Raw genomic sequence first — 24614 nt, forward strand, 5'->3', positions numbered from 1 at the left:
CCATTCAAAACAAGCTCTGTTTTATTTCAATTTTTACCACACTGTGTAGATTTTCTCTCTCTCTCTCTCTCTCTCTCTCTCTCTCTCTCTCTCTCTCGATGTGAAACTCTCAAAAAAACTTTTTGAGCAACACAAACAGAGCTGTCATGCACACATTGTATATTCACTTGGTGACTGACATTTATTTGTAGTTAGTACTTTATTGTATACCCTGGGGACTAATTGCTGGTAAATTTTAAAAAACAAAGCAAAGCGCAATCTGTTACCTTTGCTGTCATCGACATCTCCAAATTATGGTGTAGGGCCAAATTCTACTTTCTGGCCTCCAGATGTTAATACTTAGGACTTTGATGGCAGAATGCATGACTCTTGATAAGAAAATAGCAAGATGCAATGTACTAGTGAAGCCTATAGTTGCTGAGGTCAGACAACTTGAGTTCAACTATCTGCTCCTTGCTAGCTCTGTAACCCTGTTAGGTTCATTAGTCTTTATAAGCCTGTTTTCCCTGACTATATAATGGAATTAATTATAGCATCTTCCTCTTAGGATTGTTATGCAGGTTTAATGAGATAACCCATAAAAAGTTCTTGGCACAATGAATGGTACATAGAAAGCATCCAGAAAATGCGAACCACCATTATTATATGAATAACCTGAAACCCTCAACTGCAGTTTTGTCATTCTGAGAAATATTCCTACCAAACTGTTCAAAGTTATTAAACATGGAAACATAGCAGGACAGCTGCACACAAATTGCCCTATCAGATCTGGCAATTACACTTACAGCCAACATCCAGAGTAATCTTGCCCGTGGCTCTTCCAGCATCGTTGATGGCTATACATGTGTAATCCCCAGCATCCAGATCCTGTGTTTCTTGAATCTTCAAAAGTCCCAAGAGAGGGTCAATAATGAGGAACGCTGAGGGCCTCAACTCAAGATCTCCTAAGTCAAAACAAAGGGAAGAACATTAAACACTAAAGTATTTACATAGTATGCTCAACTAGTGGTTCAATTTCAAAACTTCTGAATAAAGTTGGTTGCAAAGTTTCTACATACAAGTGTCTTGCACAATACACACTTCCTATAGTCTAAAATTTGGCCTTGTAATCAAGTGTTTCCTATTTATATCTGCATATGTACCTAAACAAGAATGATCTCTTTGAAGCTACATGGGGAACCAGAAGAGGCTGGCAGTTGGAACAGTGGTTCTGTCTGGAAAGAAGTGAGAAGGAAGATGAGAGATGGAAAGAGGTTTCTGCCATCTTTGTGGCAAGATACATTTCCATTAGATACCCAGAAAATGCTTGAGAGAATGAAGGTGTTCTTAGTTTGGCTAATGACCAGGGTTTTTGTTTGTTGAATGCTATCAGTTAGATTTTGTCATGTGAGAAGTATAAGCTAAGAAAATTCTAAGCATGGCAAAGGAGAAAGGAACCACAGCTAGCTGGAGAGACAAGGGAAAAGCTTGCTGGGAGAAGAGAAGAGAAACGTCTGACGAATGGCTGATGAATTTTGGAATATTAATCTCCCAGGACTACAATTAAAATCTGTATTTTTCATTACATCTCTTGAAATTGGAGTTTTGGGGGATTTTGGAGGAAGTAGTTGGGGAATAAGTATATGACAGACAAAATTACATACTGAGTTTGGCCTCAATGTGAGGGCAGAATGAACCAAAAAAAGACTAGTTATGTCTAGGTTACTTATACATGCTATGTGTCCCTGCAGCACCTCAAATTCCCCCAAACTCATTTAAAGACAGACAACACCTCAACAAAGCTGCAATTTAGGTTACAAGTCTCTTTACATCCCCTCCAAAGCATGAACCTAACCAGGATGACCACTATCTGGATAAATAATACCAGGTTGGTGTCCACATCTTTTTTTTTTTTAATTGTTTTCTAAGTAGTGATGGAAAACATGTGAGTATCCTAAAGTCTTCCAAGATGTTCAAAGATCATCGTCCTTAGGATTTCATAGCACAGTCAAATGTGGCGTGTGAAAAGGTACTTTCCAAAACATCTCATACCAGTCATGTTCCCTGAGTCTGAGAACCATAGAAGCAACTCCCTTTGCTTTTGATAAGCAAAGAGCCCAGGAATTAGTGATTCTCTAGCAAACAGCACCAACCAACAGACTCAGGACAACAGACAATTCTCTTTTTGTTTATATAATTTTCTGAAGAGAGGAGGTCAAAGGAACTCTAAATTTAAAAACAAGAAATAGTTGCATTAGCAACCGTCAGTTCCAAAAACAAAGTATTTTCCAGCGTTCCAATATTTAAAAACACTAATCATCCTTCTAAGCTTGCTACTGCATACCACTTGAGAGTAAGAGAGGCAACTAAAGCTATATCTATGTGCCTCTGGGAGATTTTCATAAATAAAAGCAGATGATGTTGACATAAACTTTCCTCTCTCCAAGGGAGGATGCAATGTGACCTTGCGGCTCATCAAAGTGTTTGGACTAGAATGCATTTAGATTTTTAGAATTCAGTTTTCCCTTATAGTTCCTCTGTACATGTCAGAGCACACAGCATTTGTCAGAAGAGGAAATAAAGATCTTTTGCTAGTAGCTTTTTTTTTCAAAATAAAAATGTTTTAAAACTAGTAACCATGAAACAAAATATAAATTGGAAAATACTAGTTCAATCAAGTTTGCACTTTGATCACATATTATAGCCTTTCCTTTTTTGATTTCTACTGAGAAATAAGTCATTAGACTGTTGAGAAGCTGTACAGAAATAATCTTTTGGAGGGAGATGAAGTAGGGATCACTTAGTTTTAATAATATATACAATAAGAACATTATTTATAGTGAAATATATAAACTCCAGTATAATCTAGGATTTAACTATCATTGCCACTATCATTACCACTAAGGAGGATTTTCTCTCTGCTATACTTTAAATTCAATTCTGGTCACCATGACATAAAGACCAACAGTGAGATCATTACCCTGACATATGACCCTTTCAAATAACAGATGATAATTAGGTGGTTATCAACCATGTTTACCTCAAGATCCCATAAGTGTACTGTTTAAAGTTATTCGATACTCCAATGAATTTTTGTTTTGTGGATTATATGTATTTGCATTCAGCACTGTAGAAATCAAACTGAAAAATTCTAAAATAACTCATGTCAGCTTAACATGATAAACATATTTTGTGAGAAAATATTATTTTCCAAAACAAGAAAAAATTAGTAAGAAGAGTGGAATTGTTTCATGTTTTTGCAAATTTCCATAATGTCTAACGTCTAGCTTAATGAAAGAGAGCTGAGTGCTCCAATTTGTTTCTGCATTCTCTTTATTGGGTATCACACAACACACAGCCTCCAGAAACTACAGCACTCATGTCTAAGATGAGGGTGAAACAGACAAATCACATCATGGTATTATTATGATGTTGAGCACATGGATCCCTGAAAGAATGGTGAGGAGCCCCCAATATTTTAAACTGTGTTTTAATTACCACAAATCTAAATAAATAAATCCTATTTAATATTTTAGCACAAATGTTCTTTACATGAGGTTTTAATAGTACCCTTTATTCTTCTTTGAGCCTACTTTATGTTGCTAATTTCTAAAAACAAAAAGTCTAAAATTTTGGAGAGAACTTATGCTCATGAAATTTTTTCCCCTCAGATTATCTGAATGGAATACTCTTGTTGTTGGTTTTTCTTTTAAATACAACTGTATTTAATCAGAATCGCCTGAACAAAGGTATAAAGAAAAAGTCACTCTTAAGGTAAAGGCAGGAACTCCTTTCTTCACCCTTATAGTTTCGATAAAGTCCGATTTTCCTAAAGCCCCGGTGTCTTATCCTAAGCAGAGGTAGGACAGAACGGCCCACCTTCCCCAACCCCTTCATCTTGTATCCAGTCTGCATAAAGAGGAGTTTGTCTTCTAGTTTTAATTTTGGGGGTCCTGACTCTGCTTATTCAACCAGTGCCTGCCTGTGACTAGGAGGATAAGTTGGCCTGATCCTAGGGTATTGGGAACATGTCTTCCAAATGTGATCTGTGCCCACATTCTGTATCTGTTGGTTCATAACTTGGACAGGAAAATGGGATGTTATTTATTGGACCCACCAAACTGCAATACCCATGGTTAAGAGAAAAAAGTAATATGCAAATTCCAGACTCTTCCACATGGTGGCTACATGGCTCGCACCCTGTCTGTAGTTTCAAGCTATTTGTGGGACTAAGATGAGCAACAGCCAGCCCAGTTTTGGAGAACAAAAGATTTATATGTGATTCTATGCAAGCAGAGAAATCAACATATCCTATTACTTTTTGAATTTTTTTGTCATTAAAACTACTGAAACACATTTTTAAAAGTGTTTCCATAACCTTTTTTGGATATATTTAATTATAATCTGAATTTGAAATTAATATTTATTTATTAGGCAATTCAAATACTTAAGTATTTTAAATAAAATTAATTTATGCTAATTGCAATAAACTTGATTAAAGAGCAAATTCAGAAATGCCTTCTTGTCAGGGACAACATGAAGACTAAAACTCTTTTAACATGAAACTGCATTATTCCCAGCTTCCCTCCCTGCTTTTGATTTAGATTATTTAAAAATATTTGTGTTCTACATAAAGCCTTTCCTTTTCACCTCATGTTCCCAAAGAATCTGAACCCGAGGTGAATTCATAATTTTGTGACTATGACATCAGTCTGTTGCTATGGGAGCATGTATGATTTAGCAAACAGAATCATAACAATAGTGCTTTGTACTATTTAGCATTTTTCATCTGAAAATTAAAAGTATTTTGCAAACAGCCTCTCAATAACCCTAGCAACCTTTCTGTTAGGGTGCTTGCAGGACTTTCTTTTCTTCTTTTGTCTTATAAATTGGAAGGATTGAGACAGAAACAGAAGCAAGGGTTTTTACCCAGATAACTACTGTCAACATCTGAATGTGGACCAAGATCTAAATTCTTCTCACTAAGGCCAAGTAGGACGTCACTATTATTTTATTATAGAACCACAGGGGTATAATCTTTTATGTTACAAATATAGAAAGCTAACTTCTCTACTTCATACTAGCATCTACCATGCCTGATGACACTGCCCAAAACATACATTTATCTTCCAATTCCCTATAAGCCTCAAGGTGTGTCTTTAGTTGAACACTTTATAGAAAGCATCCCTGAGGATCCAAAAAACTTTTTAATGGCAAGAACTATCATCTCTAAGAAAAGTGAACAAATACTGGTGAAGCTATTTGAAACATTAACCAAATATTCTTGGATACTTTTCTACAGGAAACAATCCTGAACTAACAAAGAGAATGTTCAGCTGGATTAGCAAAGGCAGACTTTTCCTGCTTTGATTTTCATGGTCCTGTAATCCATACCAGATGTCAAATCCTGAAATGGAGAGTGCAGAATTTTGAACTATTGTCTCCAGTGAGATCATAAACACATTTTATGGGGCTGCTCAGTCACACACCAAAACAAATTTTTAACAAATCATTTTTTTAGAAAAAGAAAACAAAACCAAGTGAACAAGACATGAACATACTGAAGAAATGTACCTTTGAACCACTTAACTTGAGGTGGAGGAACCCCAGAGGTTTTGCATTCCATAACTGTGGTATCCCCAAGAGCAACCAAGAGTTCACTCTGGACCACAATCAACTTTGGGGCTTCTGAAAAACGCAAGCATGCAAATACTCAATGTCAAGCACAATACCATGTGGACTTTATGCTTTCTAAATGAATCAGTTAAAAACAAACAAACAGTGTGTGTGTGTGTGTGTGTGTGTGTGTGTGTGTGTGTGTGTCTATTTCCATGTTTATAGAGAGAAAGAAACTACAATTCACATGCATATAGATATATATGATGAAAATATCACTTGTTAGGGACAAAAAAGGATATTAGGCAAAAGTAATGACTAAAGTATAAAATTTTAATTTCAGAATAATTTTCAAAAAATTAGAAAATTAATTGAAAAGTCTTCATGAAAAGAGGTACATAAGGAAAGAAAAAGTTTGAAAAGCTGAACATATTTCATACCAACAATACTAAGGGAACAGAGAAATAACTGTAATAAAAGCAGAGTCAAAAGATGGATGATGATAACACTGGCTTGACTAAATTAAGATGTGCAGATAAAACAATTGCATATGAACTTAATAACATTTTCTATATGATTTAAAGGATATTCATGACCAACTACAAAGAATTATTTTGAGTCCAAGACTAACAGTGGCATCTACAAGAAATAGTCTCCCAGTTTTTACCCTACTTTTCCTGTGATGCTAACTGTAGACATCCTCTGATACAATATGTAATGTCTTTCTTTCCTTAACCTCTCTAATGTATTTTTTCCTTAGCTCTGTTTCTTTATTCCTTGACACATTTTCCCTTATCCGGACATTTAGGACTTCCTAACAACTGGGGGAATTTTAAACAAAGCTAAGTTAACTTCTCAAAGACCACACCACTCCCTTCCTAGAAAACCTTCAGTGAGCCCCACTGCTTTCGTAATTTCATAGTTTAGCTCTTAAAAATCACAATCTGGTGTATAGTTTTCTTTTAACTTTCCCTCCACTATACTTGCCTAGTTATCACAAAGTGTAGAGCTACACTGGTAGCCCAAAATACCGCACAATTAATTCTCTTATCAACCTGCCTTGGCTGTTTCCTCTTCTGGAAATGCCCTTTGCCAGAACTATTCAAATTCCACTCATTCTTTCAAACTTAGCTTAACTCCTGTCTCCTTTGGGAAGTCTTTACAAATTCCCCAGTCAGAATTAATCTTCCCTTCTGCCAACCTCTCACTGTGGTACTTGCCTGTCTGCTGTGTAATATTCTTCATATACCCACTCCCAGTATGCAATTTCATGAAAGGTAAGGACTATTATGACTACATTTTTGTGTTTTTATTTTTACACTCCATAGTCTGGCAAAACATTTTACATATGCTGGGTCCTTAGGACATTAAATAAATGTGCTGAATAGTTTGGCTTCTATGTGAATTAACCAAAATTTGTTTTGCACTATAAAATTCTGTTTTGATCATTTATTCCACAGTCTCATCATTAACTCTCTACCTGGGATCTGTGAACATTTTAAATTCAATCACCCCTAAATCTGAATCTATCTTCCCTTATAAAAGGATTCACTGTGCACCTTCCTTAAGATAACTTCTTCCTAGGATCACAGGGTCAACATTTATGACACTTCTGTTCCCTCCCTCATGTACACATGTCTATGGTCCTTGTGACTCTTTTACACTTCTTTCCCTGCACTGACTGTTTTAATATTATGTTACAATGAACGAGGTTAAATTAGAGCAAGTAAAAGTGTGGATTGCTAGCCATTCATTGTTTGTAATTTACAAGCTGACCCTGAGTACGTGATTTTTTCATTCATTTTAGGACAAAGGAAGACCACATTAAATAGAAATATTCTATTGGATGATATCATGAAGTATGCCTTTCATAAATAATTAAGTTTGGAGGGGGGAGATTTTAAGCAAAAAGTGAAAATAATGTGATACCCAGTTCTGAGTTGAAGTAAGTCAGACAGGGTAGGAACTTATTGATTTGAAAGTAACAGATGGCCAAGAACAGATGAGCCATAGAAGGACAAAACTCTGTGGACAGTCTGCACTTTTTCATCATCCGGAAGCTTTTTTGATTCTGTTGACTAATGAAGCTACTCACTCCCTGAACTTTTAAATTAAACTAGCTATAATTTTTCCTTTAATCCATATGCACAGTGAATAATAAATTATAACATTAGATATGACTTATTCTTAAAATTAATTTTCAAGAAAGGTACTTTTACATTGCTAGATATGATATCCACCCTATTCTAATTGCTTTTTAACATGATGATACTTACCAATGTATCTGAGGGTAGAAGTCTGTTTATCTGTTCCAGCTGAATTACTTGCCAGGCAACCATAGATCCCTGCATCTTTGGGAACTGCATTTTGGATAAATAAAGTACCTTCTGAGGTCATCCTATATCTGTGGATGAAAAAGGAAAACAAAATTTAAAATACCATAATAGTAGTATTACATTAGAGAATATAGTACCTCTCTTTAAAATATTTTAGAGTTATGTTTTTGGTATTGATTACACAAGGACTAGCATCATTTTACAATCAGAAATGTAGTAATAACAATAGTAGTAGTAGTAGCAGTAGATATCGCATATCCAGATCTAGCCGCATGCCAGGAACTGTGCTGGAAGCCTTCCATTCTTTAGCATTTTCAATCTTCCTAGAAAGACAATGATTTAGATAATATTGGTGTCTCCACTTCACCAGATAAGCAAAGAGGTTACGTAACCTGTAAAATCAGAGTTACAAATAGAAATACTGGAATTTGCACTCAGGCAGTCTTGCTCATTGTGATGAAAACCTACGCCATGCAATACCTGGTGTCACACAGTGGGGTCTCTGACAATGTGAGGAATGGGATCTGATTCAGATGCTGGATCCGACCTGAGCCTCCTCTTCATACTGAGCCCAGAGTAATAGAAGTCTGATGACTAGAAGCTGCTGTTTATTACTCTCTTTGAGCATGAAAAGATTCTGTCTTTAAGAAGTATCCAGTAGAAGAAAATACTTCTTCATGTAGTATGGCAAAAGTGAAAATTGTCACCTACAATGTCTGTACACTCTGTAATAAGAACTGCCTTTTTTGTTCTTTCCCTGACTCCCACACTACACTCACTTTAACAGATTCAACACACCATGATAATCTCATATTTAGTGTATGACACTTTCTCTTGCAGAAAGTTTATTATCTTATTTCAGTTATTCAAGTTAAGTCAAGGCTTATGTTTACAACTCAAGACATTGTTTGGTCTTAGCTCATTTGAGACTCAATAACCTCAAATTCTGTAAAATCATCATTTATGTTGTAAAGTGTAAAGCTATGGGTTTTTATCAAACTTCCTTTAATAGTAAGAATTTGGTCAGGTTCATTTGATGCAAAAATTTCATCAACTTTTCTATTCAATAAGAATAAAGAACATGATACAAACCCAGTACCTGTGTGAACCCACTATAAACATATCGTTTATGGTCCAGGTAATCTTTGGTTTAGGATAGCCTGCTGCAGAGCACATGATAGAGACCTCAGAACCTCCTGTGAAAGACTGATTCTTGGGCATCACGGTGACTTTCGGTGGTTCTGCAAATAGAAAGAAACTTAGGTGGTAAAATGCCCATTTATCTTGGTGTTAGAAGCTTCATGTACCAGTAGATTTGTAGACTTCCCAGCCCCACACTTTTACTGTCTTCCTATGTGCAAGACCACAATCATGGGGCTGGCGCTGTCAGTGTAGAAAAGAAAACAAGGTAATGGAGGCAAGAAGTCAAATGAACTCCACTGGATGTGATATTTCTGTTTCCAATGGTTACTGATCTTCCTTATAAACCTGCTACCAGGAAAAGTCTTCAAATAGGAACTGTGACTCCTTTTAGACAGTGAATGAAGGTTGGGAGCCACAACTTGCTCCAATTGTGCTGTCTGCTTTACTTGAACTGATCTTTCTTTTTTGATGTATTAAATTATATCTCTGTCAAGGCCAGAGATCGTGGCTTTCACATTACTCCGTATTTCATTATCTTACACAACACTTAACATCTCTTGCATATCTGCAATGGCTCAGAGATAAAAGACACTTAGAACTATGGATGGAATGCAGGCCATTCTTAAACTGCAACTTGGCTCTAAATTGCAATAACTGCCAGGGCTTTACAGACCCTACTGCAGTGACAAACGGACCCATGCCCATGGAGCCACAGGACCATAAATTAACAAGAAATGTCCATTAGTCAAATGCTCTGTTGCATTCCACTTCTATGGCTGGAAAACAATAACATTAAAATTGAGGAGGATTCCAAGATGGCAGCTAGAGGGAGGAAGCAGAAAGCGAGCCTCCTATAGTGAAATCTTGGAGAGACACCAAAGACACACTTTGCAGGCATAATCACTGAGAAGAGGCATAACTTCGACCCCTCCACACCTCCAGCTGGCGCAGAGAATCTCCACTTCACGCTAAACGGAGAAACAAGGAGGGCCCCCGGGGCCACCAGTCGCCAGCGCCCAGACGGCTTGGGAAGACGTGGACCAGGTAAGCTTCGCGGTACCGCAGTACTCCCACAGACAAGCCTGGGCCAGAGCAGCATAGCCCCCTTGACAGACTGACCTCCACCCGGGGAAAAAAGAGAAACTGAGTAATAAGCAATAAGAACAATTAAGACACACAGGAAAGAGGGTGGGGTGCACTGAGTGCTGAAGATTGGGGGAAGGGAATCCTTCCAGGGACTGTAAATAAACAAGCCAGGCGGGCTGGAGAGGCTCTGGTGGGAGTGGGGGCGGGGCACTCACCCAGCAACCAGGAGCAGAAAAGCTTGTGAGAGTGCCAGAGGGAGGAAAACTCCACAGGAGAGGAGGGAAGACCCACTTCCCACATGAGCTGTAAACAAACATGGTGGCTGGCAGGAGCACCAGCACCGCCCAGTAATCAGGAGCAGGAAAGCTTGTGAAAGTGGCGGTGGGAGGAAAACTGCACAGGAGATGGGGAAAGACCCACCTTGGACATGAACTGTAAATAAACACACAGGCGCAGGTGCACTGTCACCTTTCCCAGTGCTTGGAAAGGGGAAAGCCTGTAGCAGAGGCTCCAGCACAGGAGAACTCTGAACAAACAAAGCCTGTGGGGCCAGGTGATTGCTAAGCGCACCCCAGAGATCTGCATAAATAATGCTGCCAGCTACAGCAGGCTGAGAGCAGCAGGCAGGCAAGCCACAGCTGCAGATACCATCCGCAGAACTGTCTCCAAACTCTTTTATTTCTTTTTCTCCCTACCTTTGATGAGAGAACAACCGAATTACACCTGCAAGCTCAAAAACTTACTGAAACTATATTGCATTTGAACTTGGGACACTTGGTGGGGTTTTTTTTCTTTTTTTTTTTTTTGTGTAGTTTTGTTCTACTTTATACATCCCCTTTGATGAGACAACTACAGAACAACATCTGAGGCACCATCTCCAGGATTGGAGACTGAGACGGACACCCAAATTATTAAGACTGAAACTTCATTGCATTTGAACTTGGAGGCTTTTTGGTTTTTTTTTTTATTTTCTATTTTCCATTTTATTTTAATTCATATTTATATAGAGATATTTCTTTCATTTACTTATTTTTAATTTTTTTATCTTTGACTTTCAATCCTCTCTCTGTCTCTCTAATGTCTGTTCAGCTTACTGTCGATTAGTACACTAACACTCCCTGTTTATACCTTTGAAACTTTCTTGTCTGAAACCTTGTTCTGCTTTCTCCCTCTTGTCTGTGTATTTGTTTTTCCCTTTTCTTTAACTTCTTGCTTTCCATCTCAGCTCACCCTTCCATTCTAAATATTACCATTGTTATTATTACAAGCTAGAAAATACTTAATTGCACACAGTACAGGGACAGTAACAACACGAAAGACAATGATGGGAAGACAGAAAAAACAGGGAAACCAGTTTCCCCACAGCAAAAAATTAGTACAGGAACCACAGGGGAATGAAGAAAACAGAAACTCAGATCCAGACTCCAACAAAATGAAGATAAACTATGCCAAAGGACCCAATGAAGCCCACAAGAATAATTTAAAAGAAGACATACTACAAGTACTCAATGAGAATTTTATAGAGAAGATACTGGATAGGGTCAACCAAAATGTACAGGAGACACTCAAGAAATTCCAAGACAAACAAAAGTAGAGAATTTGAAAAAGCAAAGGGAGAAATAAAGGAAACCATAGAAGCACTGTATAAACATCAAAGTGAAAGACAGAATATGATTAATAAACGGATAAATGAACTCAGGACAAAAATAGACAACATTAAAGAGGAAAACAGCCAGGATATGGAAAACCTCAGAAAAAAAGAACGAAACAGAACTGCAAAACAAAACGGAAGGCCAATCCAGCAGAACAGAACAAACAGAAGACACAATCTCAGAACTCGAAGATGAAATGGTAATTAAAGGAAAAACCAAAGAACTATTAATTAAACAACTCAAGACCTGTGAAAAGAAAATGAAAGAACTCACCGATTCCATCAAAAGACCAAACTTGAGAATCATAAGCATCGAAGAAGGAGAAGAGGTGCAAGCGAAGGGAATGCGTAATCTATTCAATAAAATAATAACAGAAAATTTCCCAAATCTAGAGAAAGATATTCCCATACAGATGCAAGAGGCCTCCAGGACACCAAACAGACCAGATCAAAATAGAACTACTCCACGACATATCATTATTAAAACAACAAGTTCAGAAACTAAGGAAAGAATATTGAAGGCTGTAAGAGAGAAAAAACAAGTAACATACAAAGGTAAACCCATCAAAATCACAGCAGACTTCTCAACAGAAACATCAAAAGCAAGAAGAGCGTGGGGTGAGATCTTCCGGGCACTGAATGAGAATAACTTCAAACTCAGGATACTCTACCCAGCAAAACTATCATTCAAAATAGATGGAGCAATAAAAGTCTTCCATGATAAGAAGAAACTAAAACAGTATGTGAACACAAAGCCACCACTACAAAAGATTCTTCAAGGGATTCTGCACACAGAAAGTGAAACCCAACTTAACCATGAAAAGACAGGCAGCACCAAACCACAGGAAAAGAAAAAGCAAGACAGTAGAGAGTAACCTCAACTTAGGTACACACAATCAAACCTTCAAACAACTAAGACAACTAAATGACAGGAATCACCACATACTTATCAGTACTAACGCTTAAAGTTAACGGACTTAATTTACCCATCAAAAGGCACCGCTTGACCAAATGGATTAAAAAGGAAGATCCAAGAATTTGCTGCTTACAGGAGACCCATCTCACTGACAGAAATAAGCATAGACTTAGGATGAAAGGCTGGAAGAAGATTTACCAAGCCAATGGCCCCCGAAAACAAGCAGGAGTAGCAATACTTATCTATGACAAAGTAGACTTCAAACCTACATTGATCAAATGAGATAAAGAAGGACATTCCATACTAATAAAAGGGGAAATAGGCCAAAAGGAAATAATAATCATCAATCTGTATGCACCCAATGTCAACGCACCCAATTTCATCAAACATACCCTGAAAGACCTAAAAGCATATATAAACGCCAACACAGTGGTTGTGGGAGACTTTAACACCCCATTATTATCAATAGATAGGTCATCCAAACAAAAAATTAATAAAGAAATCCAAGATCTAAAATATGCAAAAGATCAAATGGACCTAGTTGATGTCTACAGAACATTTTACCCAATCTCTACACAATATACATTCTTCTCAGCAGCCCATGGAACCTTCTCCAAAATAGATCATATCCTAGGACACAAAGCAAGTCTCAGCAAATATGAGAAAATAGAAATTATACTGTGCATACTGTCTAATCACAATGCAGTAAAAGTAGAACTCAACAACAAAAGTAAAGACAAAAACATGCAAACAGCTGGAAACTAAATAACTCATTACTTAATGAAGAATGGATCATCGATGAAATAAAAGAGGAAATTAAAAAGTTCCTGGAAGTCAATGAAAATGAAAACACAACCTACTAGAACCTATGGGACACAGCTAAGGCAGTCCTGAGAGGAAAGTTTATAGCCATGAGTGCATATATTAAAAAGACTGAAAGATCCCAAATCAATGACCTAATGATACATCTCAAACTCCTAGAAAAACAAGAACAAGCAAATCCCAAAACAAATAGGAGAAAAATAATAAAAATAAGAGCTGAAATCAACGAAATAGAAACCAAAAAAAACTATACAAAGAATTAATGAAAGAAAAAGTTGGTTCTTTGAAAAAATAAACAAGATCGATAGACCCCTGGCAAACCTGACTAAAATGAGAAGAGAAAAAAACCCAAATTAATAGAATCAGGAATGCAAAAGGGGAGATAACAACAAACACCATGGAAGTCCAGGAAATCATCAGAGACGACTTTGAGAACCTATATTCAAATAAATTTGAACATCTTAAAGAACTGGACAGATTTCTAGATACATATGATCATCCAAAACTGAACCAAGAGGAAATTAATCACCTGAATAGACCTATAACACAAAATGAAATTGAAGCAGCAATCAAGAGTCTTCCCAAAAAGAAAAGTCCAGGACCTGATGGATTCTCTGCTGAATTCTATCAGACCTTTAAAGAAGAACTGATACCAACCCTCCTTAAACTGTTCCATGAAATAGAAAGGGAAGGAAAACTGCCAAACACATTTTATGAAGCCAGTATTACACTTATCCCAAAACCAGGCAAAGACACCTCCAAAAAGGAGAACTATAGGCCAATCTCCTTAATGAACATTGATGCAAAAATCATCAAGAAAATAATGGCAAACCGAATTCAACAACACATCAAAAAGATTATCCACCACGACCAGGTAGGCTTCATCCCAGGGATGCAGGGGTGGTTCAACATACGAAAATCAATAAATGTAATAAACCACATTAACAGAAGCAAAGACAAAAACCACTTGATCATCTCAACAGATGCAGAAAAAGCCTTTGACAAGATCCAACATCATTTCATGATAAAAGCTCTAAGAAAACTAGGAATAGAAGGAAAGTTCCTCAACATTATAAAAGCTATATATGACAAACCTACAGCCAGCATTATACTTAACAGAGCAAAACTGAAACCATTCCCTCTAAAATCAGGAACCAGACAAGAATGCCCACTATCTCCACTCCTATTCAACATAGTACTGGAATTCCTAGCCAGAGCAATTAGGCAAGAAGAAGGAATAAAAGGAATACAAATAGGTAAAGAAACTGTCAAAATATCCCTATTTGTAGATGACATGATCCTATACCTTAAAGACAAAAAAAACTCTACTCAGAAGCTTCTAGACATCATCAATAGCTATAGCAAGGTAGCAGGATATAAAATCAACATAGAAAAATCATTAGCATTTCTATACACTAACAATGAGCAAACGGAAAAAGAATGTATGAAAACAATTCCATTTACAATAGCCTCAAAAAACATCAAATACCTAGGTGTAAACCTAACAAAAGATATGAAAGACCTCTACAAGGAAAACTATACACTTCTGAAGAAAGAGATTGAGGAAGACTATAGAAAGTGGAGAGATCGCCCATGCTTGTGGATTGGTAGAATCAACATAGTAAAAATGTCGATACTCCCAAAAGTAATCTACATGTTTAATGCAATTCCCATCAAAATTCCAATGACATTCATTAAAGAGATTGAAAAATCTACTGTGAAATTTATATGGAAACACAAGAGGCCAGGAATAGCCAAGGCAATACTCAGTCAAAAGAACAATGCAGGAGGTATCACAATACCTGAATTCAAACTATATTACAAAGCAATAACGATAAAAACAGCATGGTACTGGCACAAAAACAGACATGCAGACCAGTGGAACAGAATAGAGGACCCAGATATGAAGCCACACAACTATAACCAACTTGTCTTTGACAAAGGAGCTAAAAATATACGATGGAGAAATAGCAGCCTCTTCAACAAAAACTGCTGGGAAAACTGGTTAGCAGTCTGCAAAAAACTGAAACTAGATCCATGTATATCACCCTATACCAAGATTAACTCAAAATGGATCAAAGATCTTAATATCAGACCACAAACTCTAAAGTTGATACAGGAAAGAGTAGGAAATACTCTGGAGTTAGTAGGTATAGGTAAGAACTTTCTCAACGAAACCCCAGCAGCACAGCAACTAAGAGATAGCATAGATAAATGGGACCTCATAAAACTAAAAAGCTTCTGTTCATCAAAAGAAATGGTCTCTAAACTGTAGAGAACACCCACAGAGTGGGAGAAAATATTTGCCAGCTACACATCAGACAAAGGACTGATAACGAGAATATATAGGGAACTTGAAAAACTAAATTCTCCCAAAACTAATGAACCAATAAAGAAATGGGCACGTGAACTAAACAGAACTTTCTCAAAAGAAGAAATTCAAATGGCCAAAAAACACATGAAAAAATGCTCACCATCTCCAGCAATAACGGAAAGGCAAATTAAAACCACACTAAGATTCCACCTCACCCCTGTTAGAATAGCCATCATCAGCAACACCACCAACAACAGGTGTTGGTGAGGATGGGGGGAAAAAAGGAACCCTCTTACACTGTTGGTGGGAATGTAGACTAGTACAACCACTCTGGAAAAAAATTTGGAGGCTACTTAAAAAGCTACCATTTGATCCAGCAATACCACTCTTGGGGATATACCCAAAAGACTGTGACACAGGTTACTCCAGAGGCACCTGCACACCCATGTTTATTGCGGCACTATTCACAATAGCCAAGTTATGGAAACAGCCAAGATGCCCCACCACTGACGAATGGATTAAGAAAATGTGGTATCTATACACAATGGAATTTTATGCAGCCATGAAGAAGAACGAAATGTTATCATTCGCTGGTAAATGGATGGAATTGGAGAACATCATTCTGGGCGAAGTTAGCCTGGCCCAAAAGACCAAAAATTGTATGTTCTCCCTCATATGTGGACATTACATCAAGGGCAAACACAACAAGGGGATTGGACTATGAGCACATGATAAAAGCGAGAGCACACAAGGGAGGGGTGAGGATAGGTAAGACACCTAAAAAAACTAGCTAGCATTTGTTGCCCTTAATGCAGAGAAACTAAAGCAGATACCTTAAAGCAACTGAGGCCAATAGGAAAAGGGGAACAGGTACTAGAGAAAAGGTTAGATCAAAAAGAATTAACCTAGAAGGTAACACTGACACACAGGAAATCAATGTGAGTCAATGCCCTGTATAGCTATCCTTATCTCAACCAGCAAAAACCCTTGTTCCTTCCTATTATTGCTTATACTCTCTGTACAACATAATTAGAAATAAGGGTAAAATAGTTTCTGCTGGGTATTGAGGGGGGGGAGAGGGAAGGGGTGGAGAGGGGGGTAAGGGAGGGGGTGGGGGCAGGGGGGAGAAATGAACCAAGCCTTGTATGCTCATATGAATAAAAAAAAAAAAAAAGACCAAAAATCGTATGTTCTCCCTCATATGTGGACATTAGATCAAGGGCAAACACAACAATGGGATTGGACTTTGAGCACATGATAAAGTGAGAGCACACAAGGGAGGGGTGAGGATAGGTAAGACACCTAAAAAATTTGCTAGCATTTGTTGCCCTTAGCGCAGAGAAACTAACATTAAAATTGAAACATTAAGTCAGTGATTTGTCAAAAACAAAAATACAATATTTTAGGATAACTGGGATATTGGTATATTTGTTTTTGTTTCTTGGTGGTATGGTGTTTGAACTCAGGACTTTGTGCTTGCTAGGTAGATGCTCCACCACTTGAGATACATCCCCAGCATTTTTTACATTATTTTCCAGATTAGGGTCTTTTTTTTTTTTTTTGCCCAGATTAGCCTCGAACCACAACGTTCCTGAGCTCCACCTATCGAGTAGCTGAGATGCCATCATGCCTACCTATGTGGTATATTTGGTCTATGTAATTACTTTTTTATATCTTATTAGCATATAATATTTGTATGGTGGATACACTGTGATATTTACATGTGTGCTTACAATACATCTTAATTGGATTTACCTCCTCCATTGCTCTCCCTCTTCCTCCTCCCCTCCCTCTTGTTAGAACAATTTCAACAGGTTTCTTTTTTGTATTTTCAGGTATGGATCAAAATACACCCACCATATACACCTTCATTCCCCTTTCCTTATGCCCACACACCTCCCACCGGTACCCACCCCTGGAAAAGAGGTCTTTTTCTCTCCTGCCCTTCATTTTTCAATTGCTTTTTTTACATTTACATTACTAGGCAGTAAGAATTAATCCTCAAAGAAAATGTCATCAAATAAATACAAGTATTTCTGTTAATAATATCCTCCACTTGATAAAATAAATTCATACCCAAACTGTTTGAAACAAATTCCATGAGGATGAACCGAATTAAATAGTTAATTCAATACGCTCTCTCTCTTTTTTTTTTTTTTTGCACAATTATTACATGCCAGGCACTGTGCTCACTTCTCAGGAAACACTGATGTACCAAACTGACATGCTCCCGGCTTTCCATTTAGTTGGGCTTTTACTCTAAACGAAATTGAGAAATTCATTTAGATCTGGACATACTTATGGTATGTCATACTATAAGTTTGCCTGCAAATTGTGGCTTCCTTTCACTAAGAAAAATTAGTCTGAGGACGCCCTATCCACTTGGAGGAGATAGAAATGGCACTGCTGGATGGCAGCAGCTACACAACCAAAGGAATCTAATTAGTGCCTAATTGCTAGCAGCTTACAATCTCCCCCTGCCTAATTTTCCTGTTTACATTGCATTTTTCAAATTATGACCTAGTCTTTGAAGTTCATGTTTGATGGGGTTTTCCGGCTTGTGGACTTGGTTGATAGCCTCATTACTCCACAGATTCTTCTCGGTGAGCATAAGGCTAGAGAAGTGCATGAGGTCAAGGGCAGACTAGGCAGGGCCAGTGAGTTCACACTGTGATTCCATCTGGACTCCATCAATTCTGAAATGCTGAAGGACTGCACATGATGTAGGAGTGGTGCAGACAAGCTTCAGAGGAAGAAAAGTGAACAGTTGTTCCTCCTTAGAATTTATAGACTACACACATGTATTCAGTCCCTCCTTTCTAAAATAAAAGGCTTCTCATGTCTAGCTCATGTTGACACAGGACTGCTGCAAAGATTCCGACAGCACTCAGGTTTTTGTCTAAACTTGGTGCCTTCTAGTGGACTCTGCCAGAATTGGCTTGGCAGGTCTCCCAGCAAGAATCCCACTGTTAGAATCTGTAGTTCAGATATCAAAGTGAAAATAAATGTCAGATTCCCAAACCAGGATGCAGAGAGCTGCTCAGTCATAAAAATAAGTCTGTGTCCCACACAGAAGTGGAATGACTTCATCCTACAGGAGGTGAGAAATTTATCAGTGCCCTGAAAGACTATTCCTATTGATGATAAGAAAATCAGAAAGGACAAGAACAAAAATATAGAAGCAAAACTGGATTCCCACCAAATAAAAGTTGAATAAAGATGGCCAAAATGAATCAACCATTAATTAGGCTAATAGAGATGTAATAGAGCTCACTCTAATAGTTTCAACTGTCAACTTTTTATTGATAGAGGGAAAAAAAACTCCTCATTTTTATAAAGTAGCCTTAAGGGGCAAAAACACGACAGTGAAGAATTATAGTTTAACTCCCTTAGTCGAGTATCATCATTTGCCAACAGACAAATTCACATGTTGTAATTTAAATTGTCTAACCCCATTTTAATAAGAATAATAGTACTGAGGTTGGAGTGAGAAGTCCAATTTTAGGTCTTGGAGAGAAGTCCAGTTTTATTTGTGGTTTTCGATCTCATTTCACAGCCAACACCATTACCACCATCATCATCGCTGCCAGTACCATCAACCGCCTTGTCCTCTGAACAGCTGGCTTTCTGTAAGCCAAAGCAATGGGAAAATGGCACAGAGGAACAATGAGGCACTGATATTTTATCTTTTAATTACAACAAACGCAAAATATATGCTTTTATAATTTCTCACCATTTATTTTATTTTAATTTTTAAACTGTTTTATTAGGATGTATTTGTTGTACGGGAGGGATTCATTGTGACAATTCCAAATAGGCTTATAGTGTATATTGGTTAGATTGTCCCAACCCCCTTCCCACCTCACTTCAGGCAATTGCAAGGCGTTTCATTGTTCTCTTTCATACAGGCACATGAAAAAAAAAAAAACATGGAACACTTCATTTTTTGCATGCCATCCTTGTGCAGGGGCCATGCTAATCTCCTGTGTCATTCCAATTTCAGCGTATGTGTTGCCAATGTGAGCACTCACCAATAATTTAAAATAATTAAACAGGTACATAAGATAGTAAGAATAAAAATTAAGCACCTGGGTGTCTCCATGTACTATTAGTGGTAGTGTTGACAAAGGAATTACAAGTGGTCATGAAAATAGCCGTCACTCCATCGACAAACATTAAGAAAGGGAACAATCTTGCCTATCTTAGAAATTGCCAAGATTGTCTTCTCACGGGGACACATGCTTCCTTCTCTATTGGGAATGATTTGTTGTTCTTGAGCCCTGACAGCAAATTCTTGGGTGAGACATAACAACTTATGGTTGATTAAGGTGATTTAATCATCACTGACAAATTAGTCAGATAATGCTTATGCTTTTAATCTAAGCAACGATTCACAGTATTTTTCACCATGGACATATTTAGAGAACTTTAGCAAGTTTCTGTGGGTTTTTTTCTCACTAGCAAACATTTATTGAGAACCTACTATGTTTCAAACTCTTTGTCCTCAAAGATCTCGTAGAATACTATCTGGACCAGTATATTATGCAAAATTAAGAATTATATAGCTTTCTAGTAGCCATTTTATCGAAATAGGAAGAAAGGTTAAATTTCCTAAATGTCTATTATGTGTCAGATATCTAACTCTAGATCCATTTTATAAATTAAAAAAACACAAAAACTGAGTTGTTGAAGAGAGTATAAGCAGTAATAGGAAGGAACAAGGGTTTTTTGCTAGTTGAGAAGGAGATGACTCACATTGATTTCCTGTGCGTGGGTGTTACCTTCTAGGTTAATTCTTTTTGATCTCACCTTTTCTCTAGTTCCTGGTCCCCTTTTCCTATTGGCCTCAGTTGCTTTTAAGGTATCTGCTTTAGTTTCTCTGCGTTAAGGGCAACAAATGCTAGCTAGTTTTTTAGGTGTCTTACCTATCCTCACCCCTTCCTTGTGTGCTAAAGCTTTTATCCTGTGCTCAAAGTCCAATTCCCTTGTTGTATTTGCCCTTGATCTAATGTCCACATATGAGGGAGAACATACGATTTTTGGTCTTTTGGGCCAGGCTAACCTCACTCAGAATGATGTTCTCCAATTCCATCCATGTACCAGCGAATGATAACATTTTGTTCTTCTTCATGGCTGCATAAAATTCCATTGTGTATAGATACCACATTTTCTTGATCCATTCGTCAGTGGTGGGGCATCTTGGCTGTTTCCATAACTTGGCTATTGTGAATAGTGCTGCAGTAAACATGGGTGTGCAGGTGCCTCTGGAGTAACCTGTGTCACAGTCTTTTGGGTATATTCCCAAGAGTGGTATTGCTGGGATCAAATGGTAGATCAAAGTAACATAGTATTTAAAACACATCTGTGCATACCTACTATCCAGACATTTACAAATGGAAATTGATCACTCTGTTCGCACTATACTCGCACTAACTGTATTTACATTATACAGCTAGTTATAACATTCATCATATCTTACTTAAGTCTAAGATTAAGCTTCTTTAATCAATAGCTTGCTTAATAACTTTCTTAATTCTAATCAAACATCTAATTTTAAGATGTTTGCAGATACTTAAGTTTTATTAAAAATTTCAATAAAAATTAATTTTCCATCTTTACTGATATGAAAAACATGGTAATACCTAGGTCACCCGGCACACATTAAAAAGTTATGATGACATAATGAGCATGTGGTTATGATAACATAAATTTTGAACTTAGTGAAGTAATTCTGATTAGGGACTTACTTCATCAATCATCTTGAGAAATATTTACTTTTTGTGGCAATTTTGTCTCTGGAGACATGGACTAATTAATGACAGCTATCCACCCTTTCCTGTTAGTGTAGAAAACAAGTTAATCTGTGAGATGCCTGTGCAGAAGTGGCATGATGGAGAACAGACTGCTTCCTCTCGCCCTTTGGTTTCCACCTGGCAATGTGTGATTACCACAGCGTCAGCTGTCCATGGAAGAGCCTCAAACTAAGCCAAGACTCCTGTGTGGCTCTTTAGCCTTAAAAATCCTTCCCATAAGAAGTCAGCTAAGGGAATCAATGGAAAATTATTCCTGTTTCCAGAAATAGGAGGAAACAGTCTTCTGAACAAAACCTGACACACTGTAACATACACATAAAATACCCCCATCACTGTTCTAGCCACAGACCTGACCAGTGCAAGCATTTGAAATTTAGCAACCACTAAATCACCTAGAAAGTGAAATTAAAAAAAAAAAAAACTAGATTGGGGATGTGGCTCAAGTGATAGAGCACATGCCTGGCAAGTGGGAGGCCCTGAGTTCAAATCTAGTACTGCCCCCCACAAAAAGTGAGAACACACTTTACCTTATTATACAGTTACAAAACTCACATGATATAACTTCTAAATTAGGGTGAGCTAATTAAAACAATACTTTAAAATAATTCCATAAATTTTTCATAAGATAATCACCAGATTTTGTTACAAAATACACTTTTAAGTATAGCAATAATATGCTGGCATGTGTTACTAGAAAAGAAAATACTAACACAATGAAATCTAAAACTGTTGACATGACTAAATGAATCACTGAAGTTAACATGGAAACATAAAAGGTCAGGACAATGACCCAAGTAGCCATAGCTAACACCTATATGCAACCAAACCACCTCCTTGATTTATAGTCCTCAAAGCTTAATTCATTTATTTTGTTACCAAATATATTTTTCATAATGGGTAACACATAACTGAAAATGTTAAATGATCCAACATCGTACTATGAGAAACCCTACATGAGAAATTGGAAGGTAATTAAATTTTAATTACTGAAACCAATTTCTATGGAAATGTTACATGAGAAATTAGAAGATAACTAGATTTAACTACTGAAACCAGTTTCTACTGAATTGTACAGCCTGAAAAGTGTTATTTTACAGAATTTTTTACCTTTCTTCTAAATAACTGTTATTTCCTGTAGAGAAATACAGGAAACATCAAACCATTATGAAATGACTACCATGGAGCTTGCTGGGAATTTTAATTAGTAGTTATATCCCACTGTAACAGATGTGCGCCTACTGACTTAGGTCAACAACTTACTTAAAACGTACTGACATTGTTCTCAAATGTATTCCTTCCATTTCTGATTAGGGAGGCTATTCCCTCTAGCCCTGGTGCTTGTATACATGAAACTTGCAGAAAGACAAGGTGAAATCTCACTAAGAATGATTTTCAGTAGACCAATGTGCTTTCTCTTATTTTTTAACTACTAGATTTGGCATTGGATTGTATTTGAACACTTTTAAGTTCGCATTGCCTATGGGAGACCAAAGAATAAAAGCTAAAGCCTGTCAATCAATGGACCAAACCAAACCAAAAACGGCATCAAAATCAGAAATCAACTGCCTGGAAAAGGAACCAACAGGCACTGAAATCCTGATATACAGAATTCACTGCATTTGTACCCTTGCATGGTGGCTCACACTTGTAATCCCAGAACTTGAGAGGCTGAGACAGTAGGGTTGCAAGTTCAAAGCCAGCCTGGGACTCATAGTGAATTTCATAAAACAAAACAAAACCAAATGCAGCATTTTCAAATGATATCTCATCAATAGAACTATGAACACCTGGTTACAATGCCTCCAATAGTAGTTGTTCCTGACTGGTGATGATTCAAGTGAATTATTTTCATGTTTCATTAACATGGGAGTTGCAGTAAGTTTCCTAAAACTTCATTATCATTTCTGCCTTTCTCCAAAAATAGTAAGAACTGTACTGTCCAATATGGCAGCCACTTAAGTCTATTTAACATACCTAAAACCAAATCAAATTTCAGAACAAGGTGTATTTCAAATAGGTTTCCACATGTAACTAGTGGCCACCTAGATCACAGCGCAGATAAAGAATATTTCCATCACTCTACAAAGTCCTACGGGATAGCCCTGAACTACAGAGCAAGTACCAGATCTGAAGGAATATTGGTAATTCAATGGTGTACCAGTAGGTGGCACATTGGCAACAAAACACACAGGCAGGGAGCTAGATAAAAATCCACCTTGATGGTTATATGCTGAATTTGCCAAAAAATTCCACATCCAAACATCAATGTCATCATGAAATTGAGCTGGTAAAAGAAGTGTGATGTATATATAGTTCAGAGATACAAAACAGTAAATTAAGGCTAGACTCCATTTTAATGACAGAATTATAATGTTTAATACCAAGATTTCTTAAAAGTCTACAATTTATGTTTTCCAGTACAAGTTATAAAGATACAGATTTCACAAATGCTTACTGCCGTAATATTCTTTTTAAGTAATCTTTAGAATAAGATTACTTATATGATAATGTTTCCATGGAATGCTGTTATTTTTTCTTTTCTTGAAAAGAATCATGAATTCAGGAGCTGTTGGAGGTGACTAATCAAAATAGTTAAGACAAAAAATACAATTGATAAAAACGATGGGATTTCAAGAAATTTTATTCTCTCAAATACATCATGCTAGCATTGATTACTGCAAAACCTTTTCGTTATTGGCGCCACTTTACAGCAACTTATTAAAATTACAGAGTTTCCAAATAAAAGAGAAAGGTCAAAATTTAGATTTGGTTTCTCATTTGTCATAGAGAAGAGTGGCAAGTAATAATCAGCATTGTTACTTCCCGGCCTATTACACTATTGAAATTTTATGTGTGTGTAGGTGTATCTCCTGATTCAGACTCAATTACACCTACTTTTGACTAGCTGGCTATAAGCTGATCACAGTGGCACACACCT

At 37.1% G+C, this 24614-nt stretch overlaps 1 protein-coding gene and 1 non-coding gene across 7 annotated transcripts in view; both read right to left on the reverse strand.

Annotated features, from left to right (window-relative positions):
- Hmcn1 (hemicentin 1) overlaps positions 1 to 24614 on the reverse strand; it is a 441079-nt gene that overhangs the window by 210831 nt on the left and 205634 nt on the right. For 5 of the 6 annotated variants that reach the window (XM_074047247.1, XM_074047248.1, XM_074047249.1 and 2 more), the window contains exons 12-15: positions 9031 to 9172; positions 7872 to 7999; positions 5554 to 5667; positions 786 to 944 (exon numbers count right to left, since the gene is read on the reverse strand). In XM_074047247.1, coding sequence (XP_073903348.1) covers positions 786 to 944; positions 5554 to 5667; positions 7872 to 7999; positions 9031 to 9172 — 543 coding nt within the window. Of the gene's footprint in view, positions 1 to 785; positions 945 to 5553; positions 5668 to 7871; positions 8000 to 9023; positions 9173 to 24614 lie in introns of those variants that run through there. The other variant, XM_074047250.1, reaches the window with a different exon arrangement.
- On the reverse strand, positions 19787 to 19890 carry LOC141414318 (U6 spliceosomal RNA). The gene has a single exon (XR_012439378.1). It is a non-coding gene; the product is annotated as a U6 spliceosomal RNA (small nuclear RNA).

The sequence above is a fragment of the Castor canadensis genome, chromosome 11, assembly GCF_047511655.1.
Source record: "Castor canadensis chromosome 11, mCasCan1.hap1v2, whole genome shotgun sequence".
Taxonomy (NCBI): domain Eukaryota; kingdom Metazoa; phylum Chordata; class Mammalia; order Rodentia; family Castoridae; genus Castor; species Castor canadensis.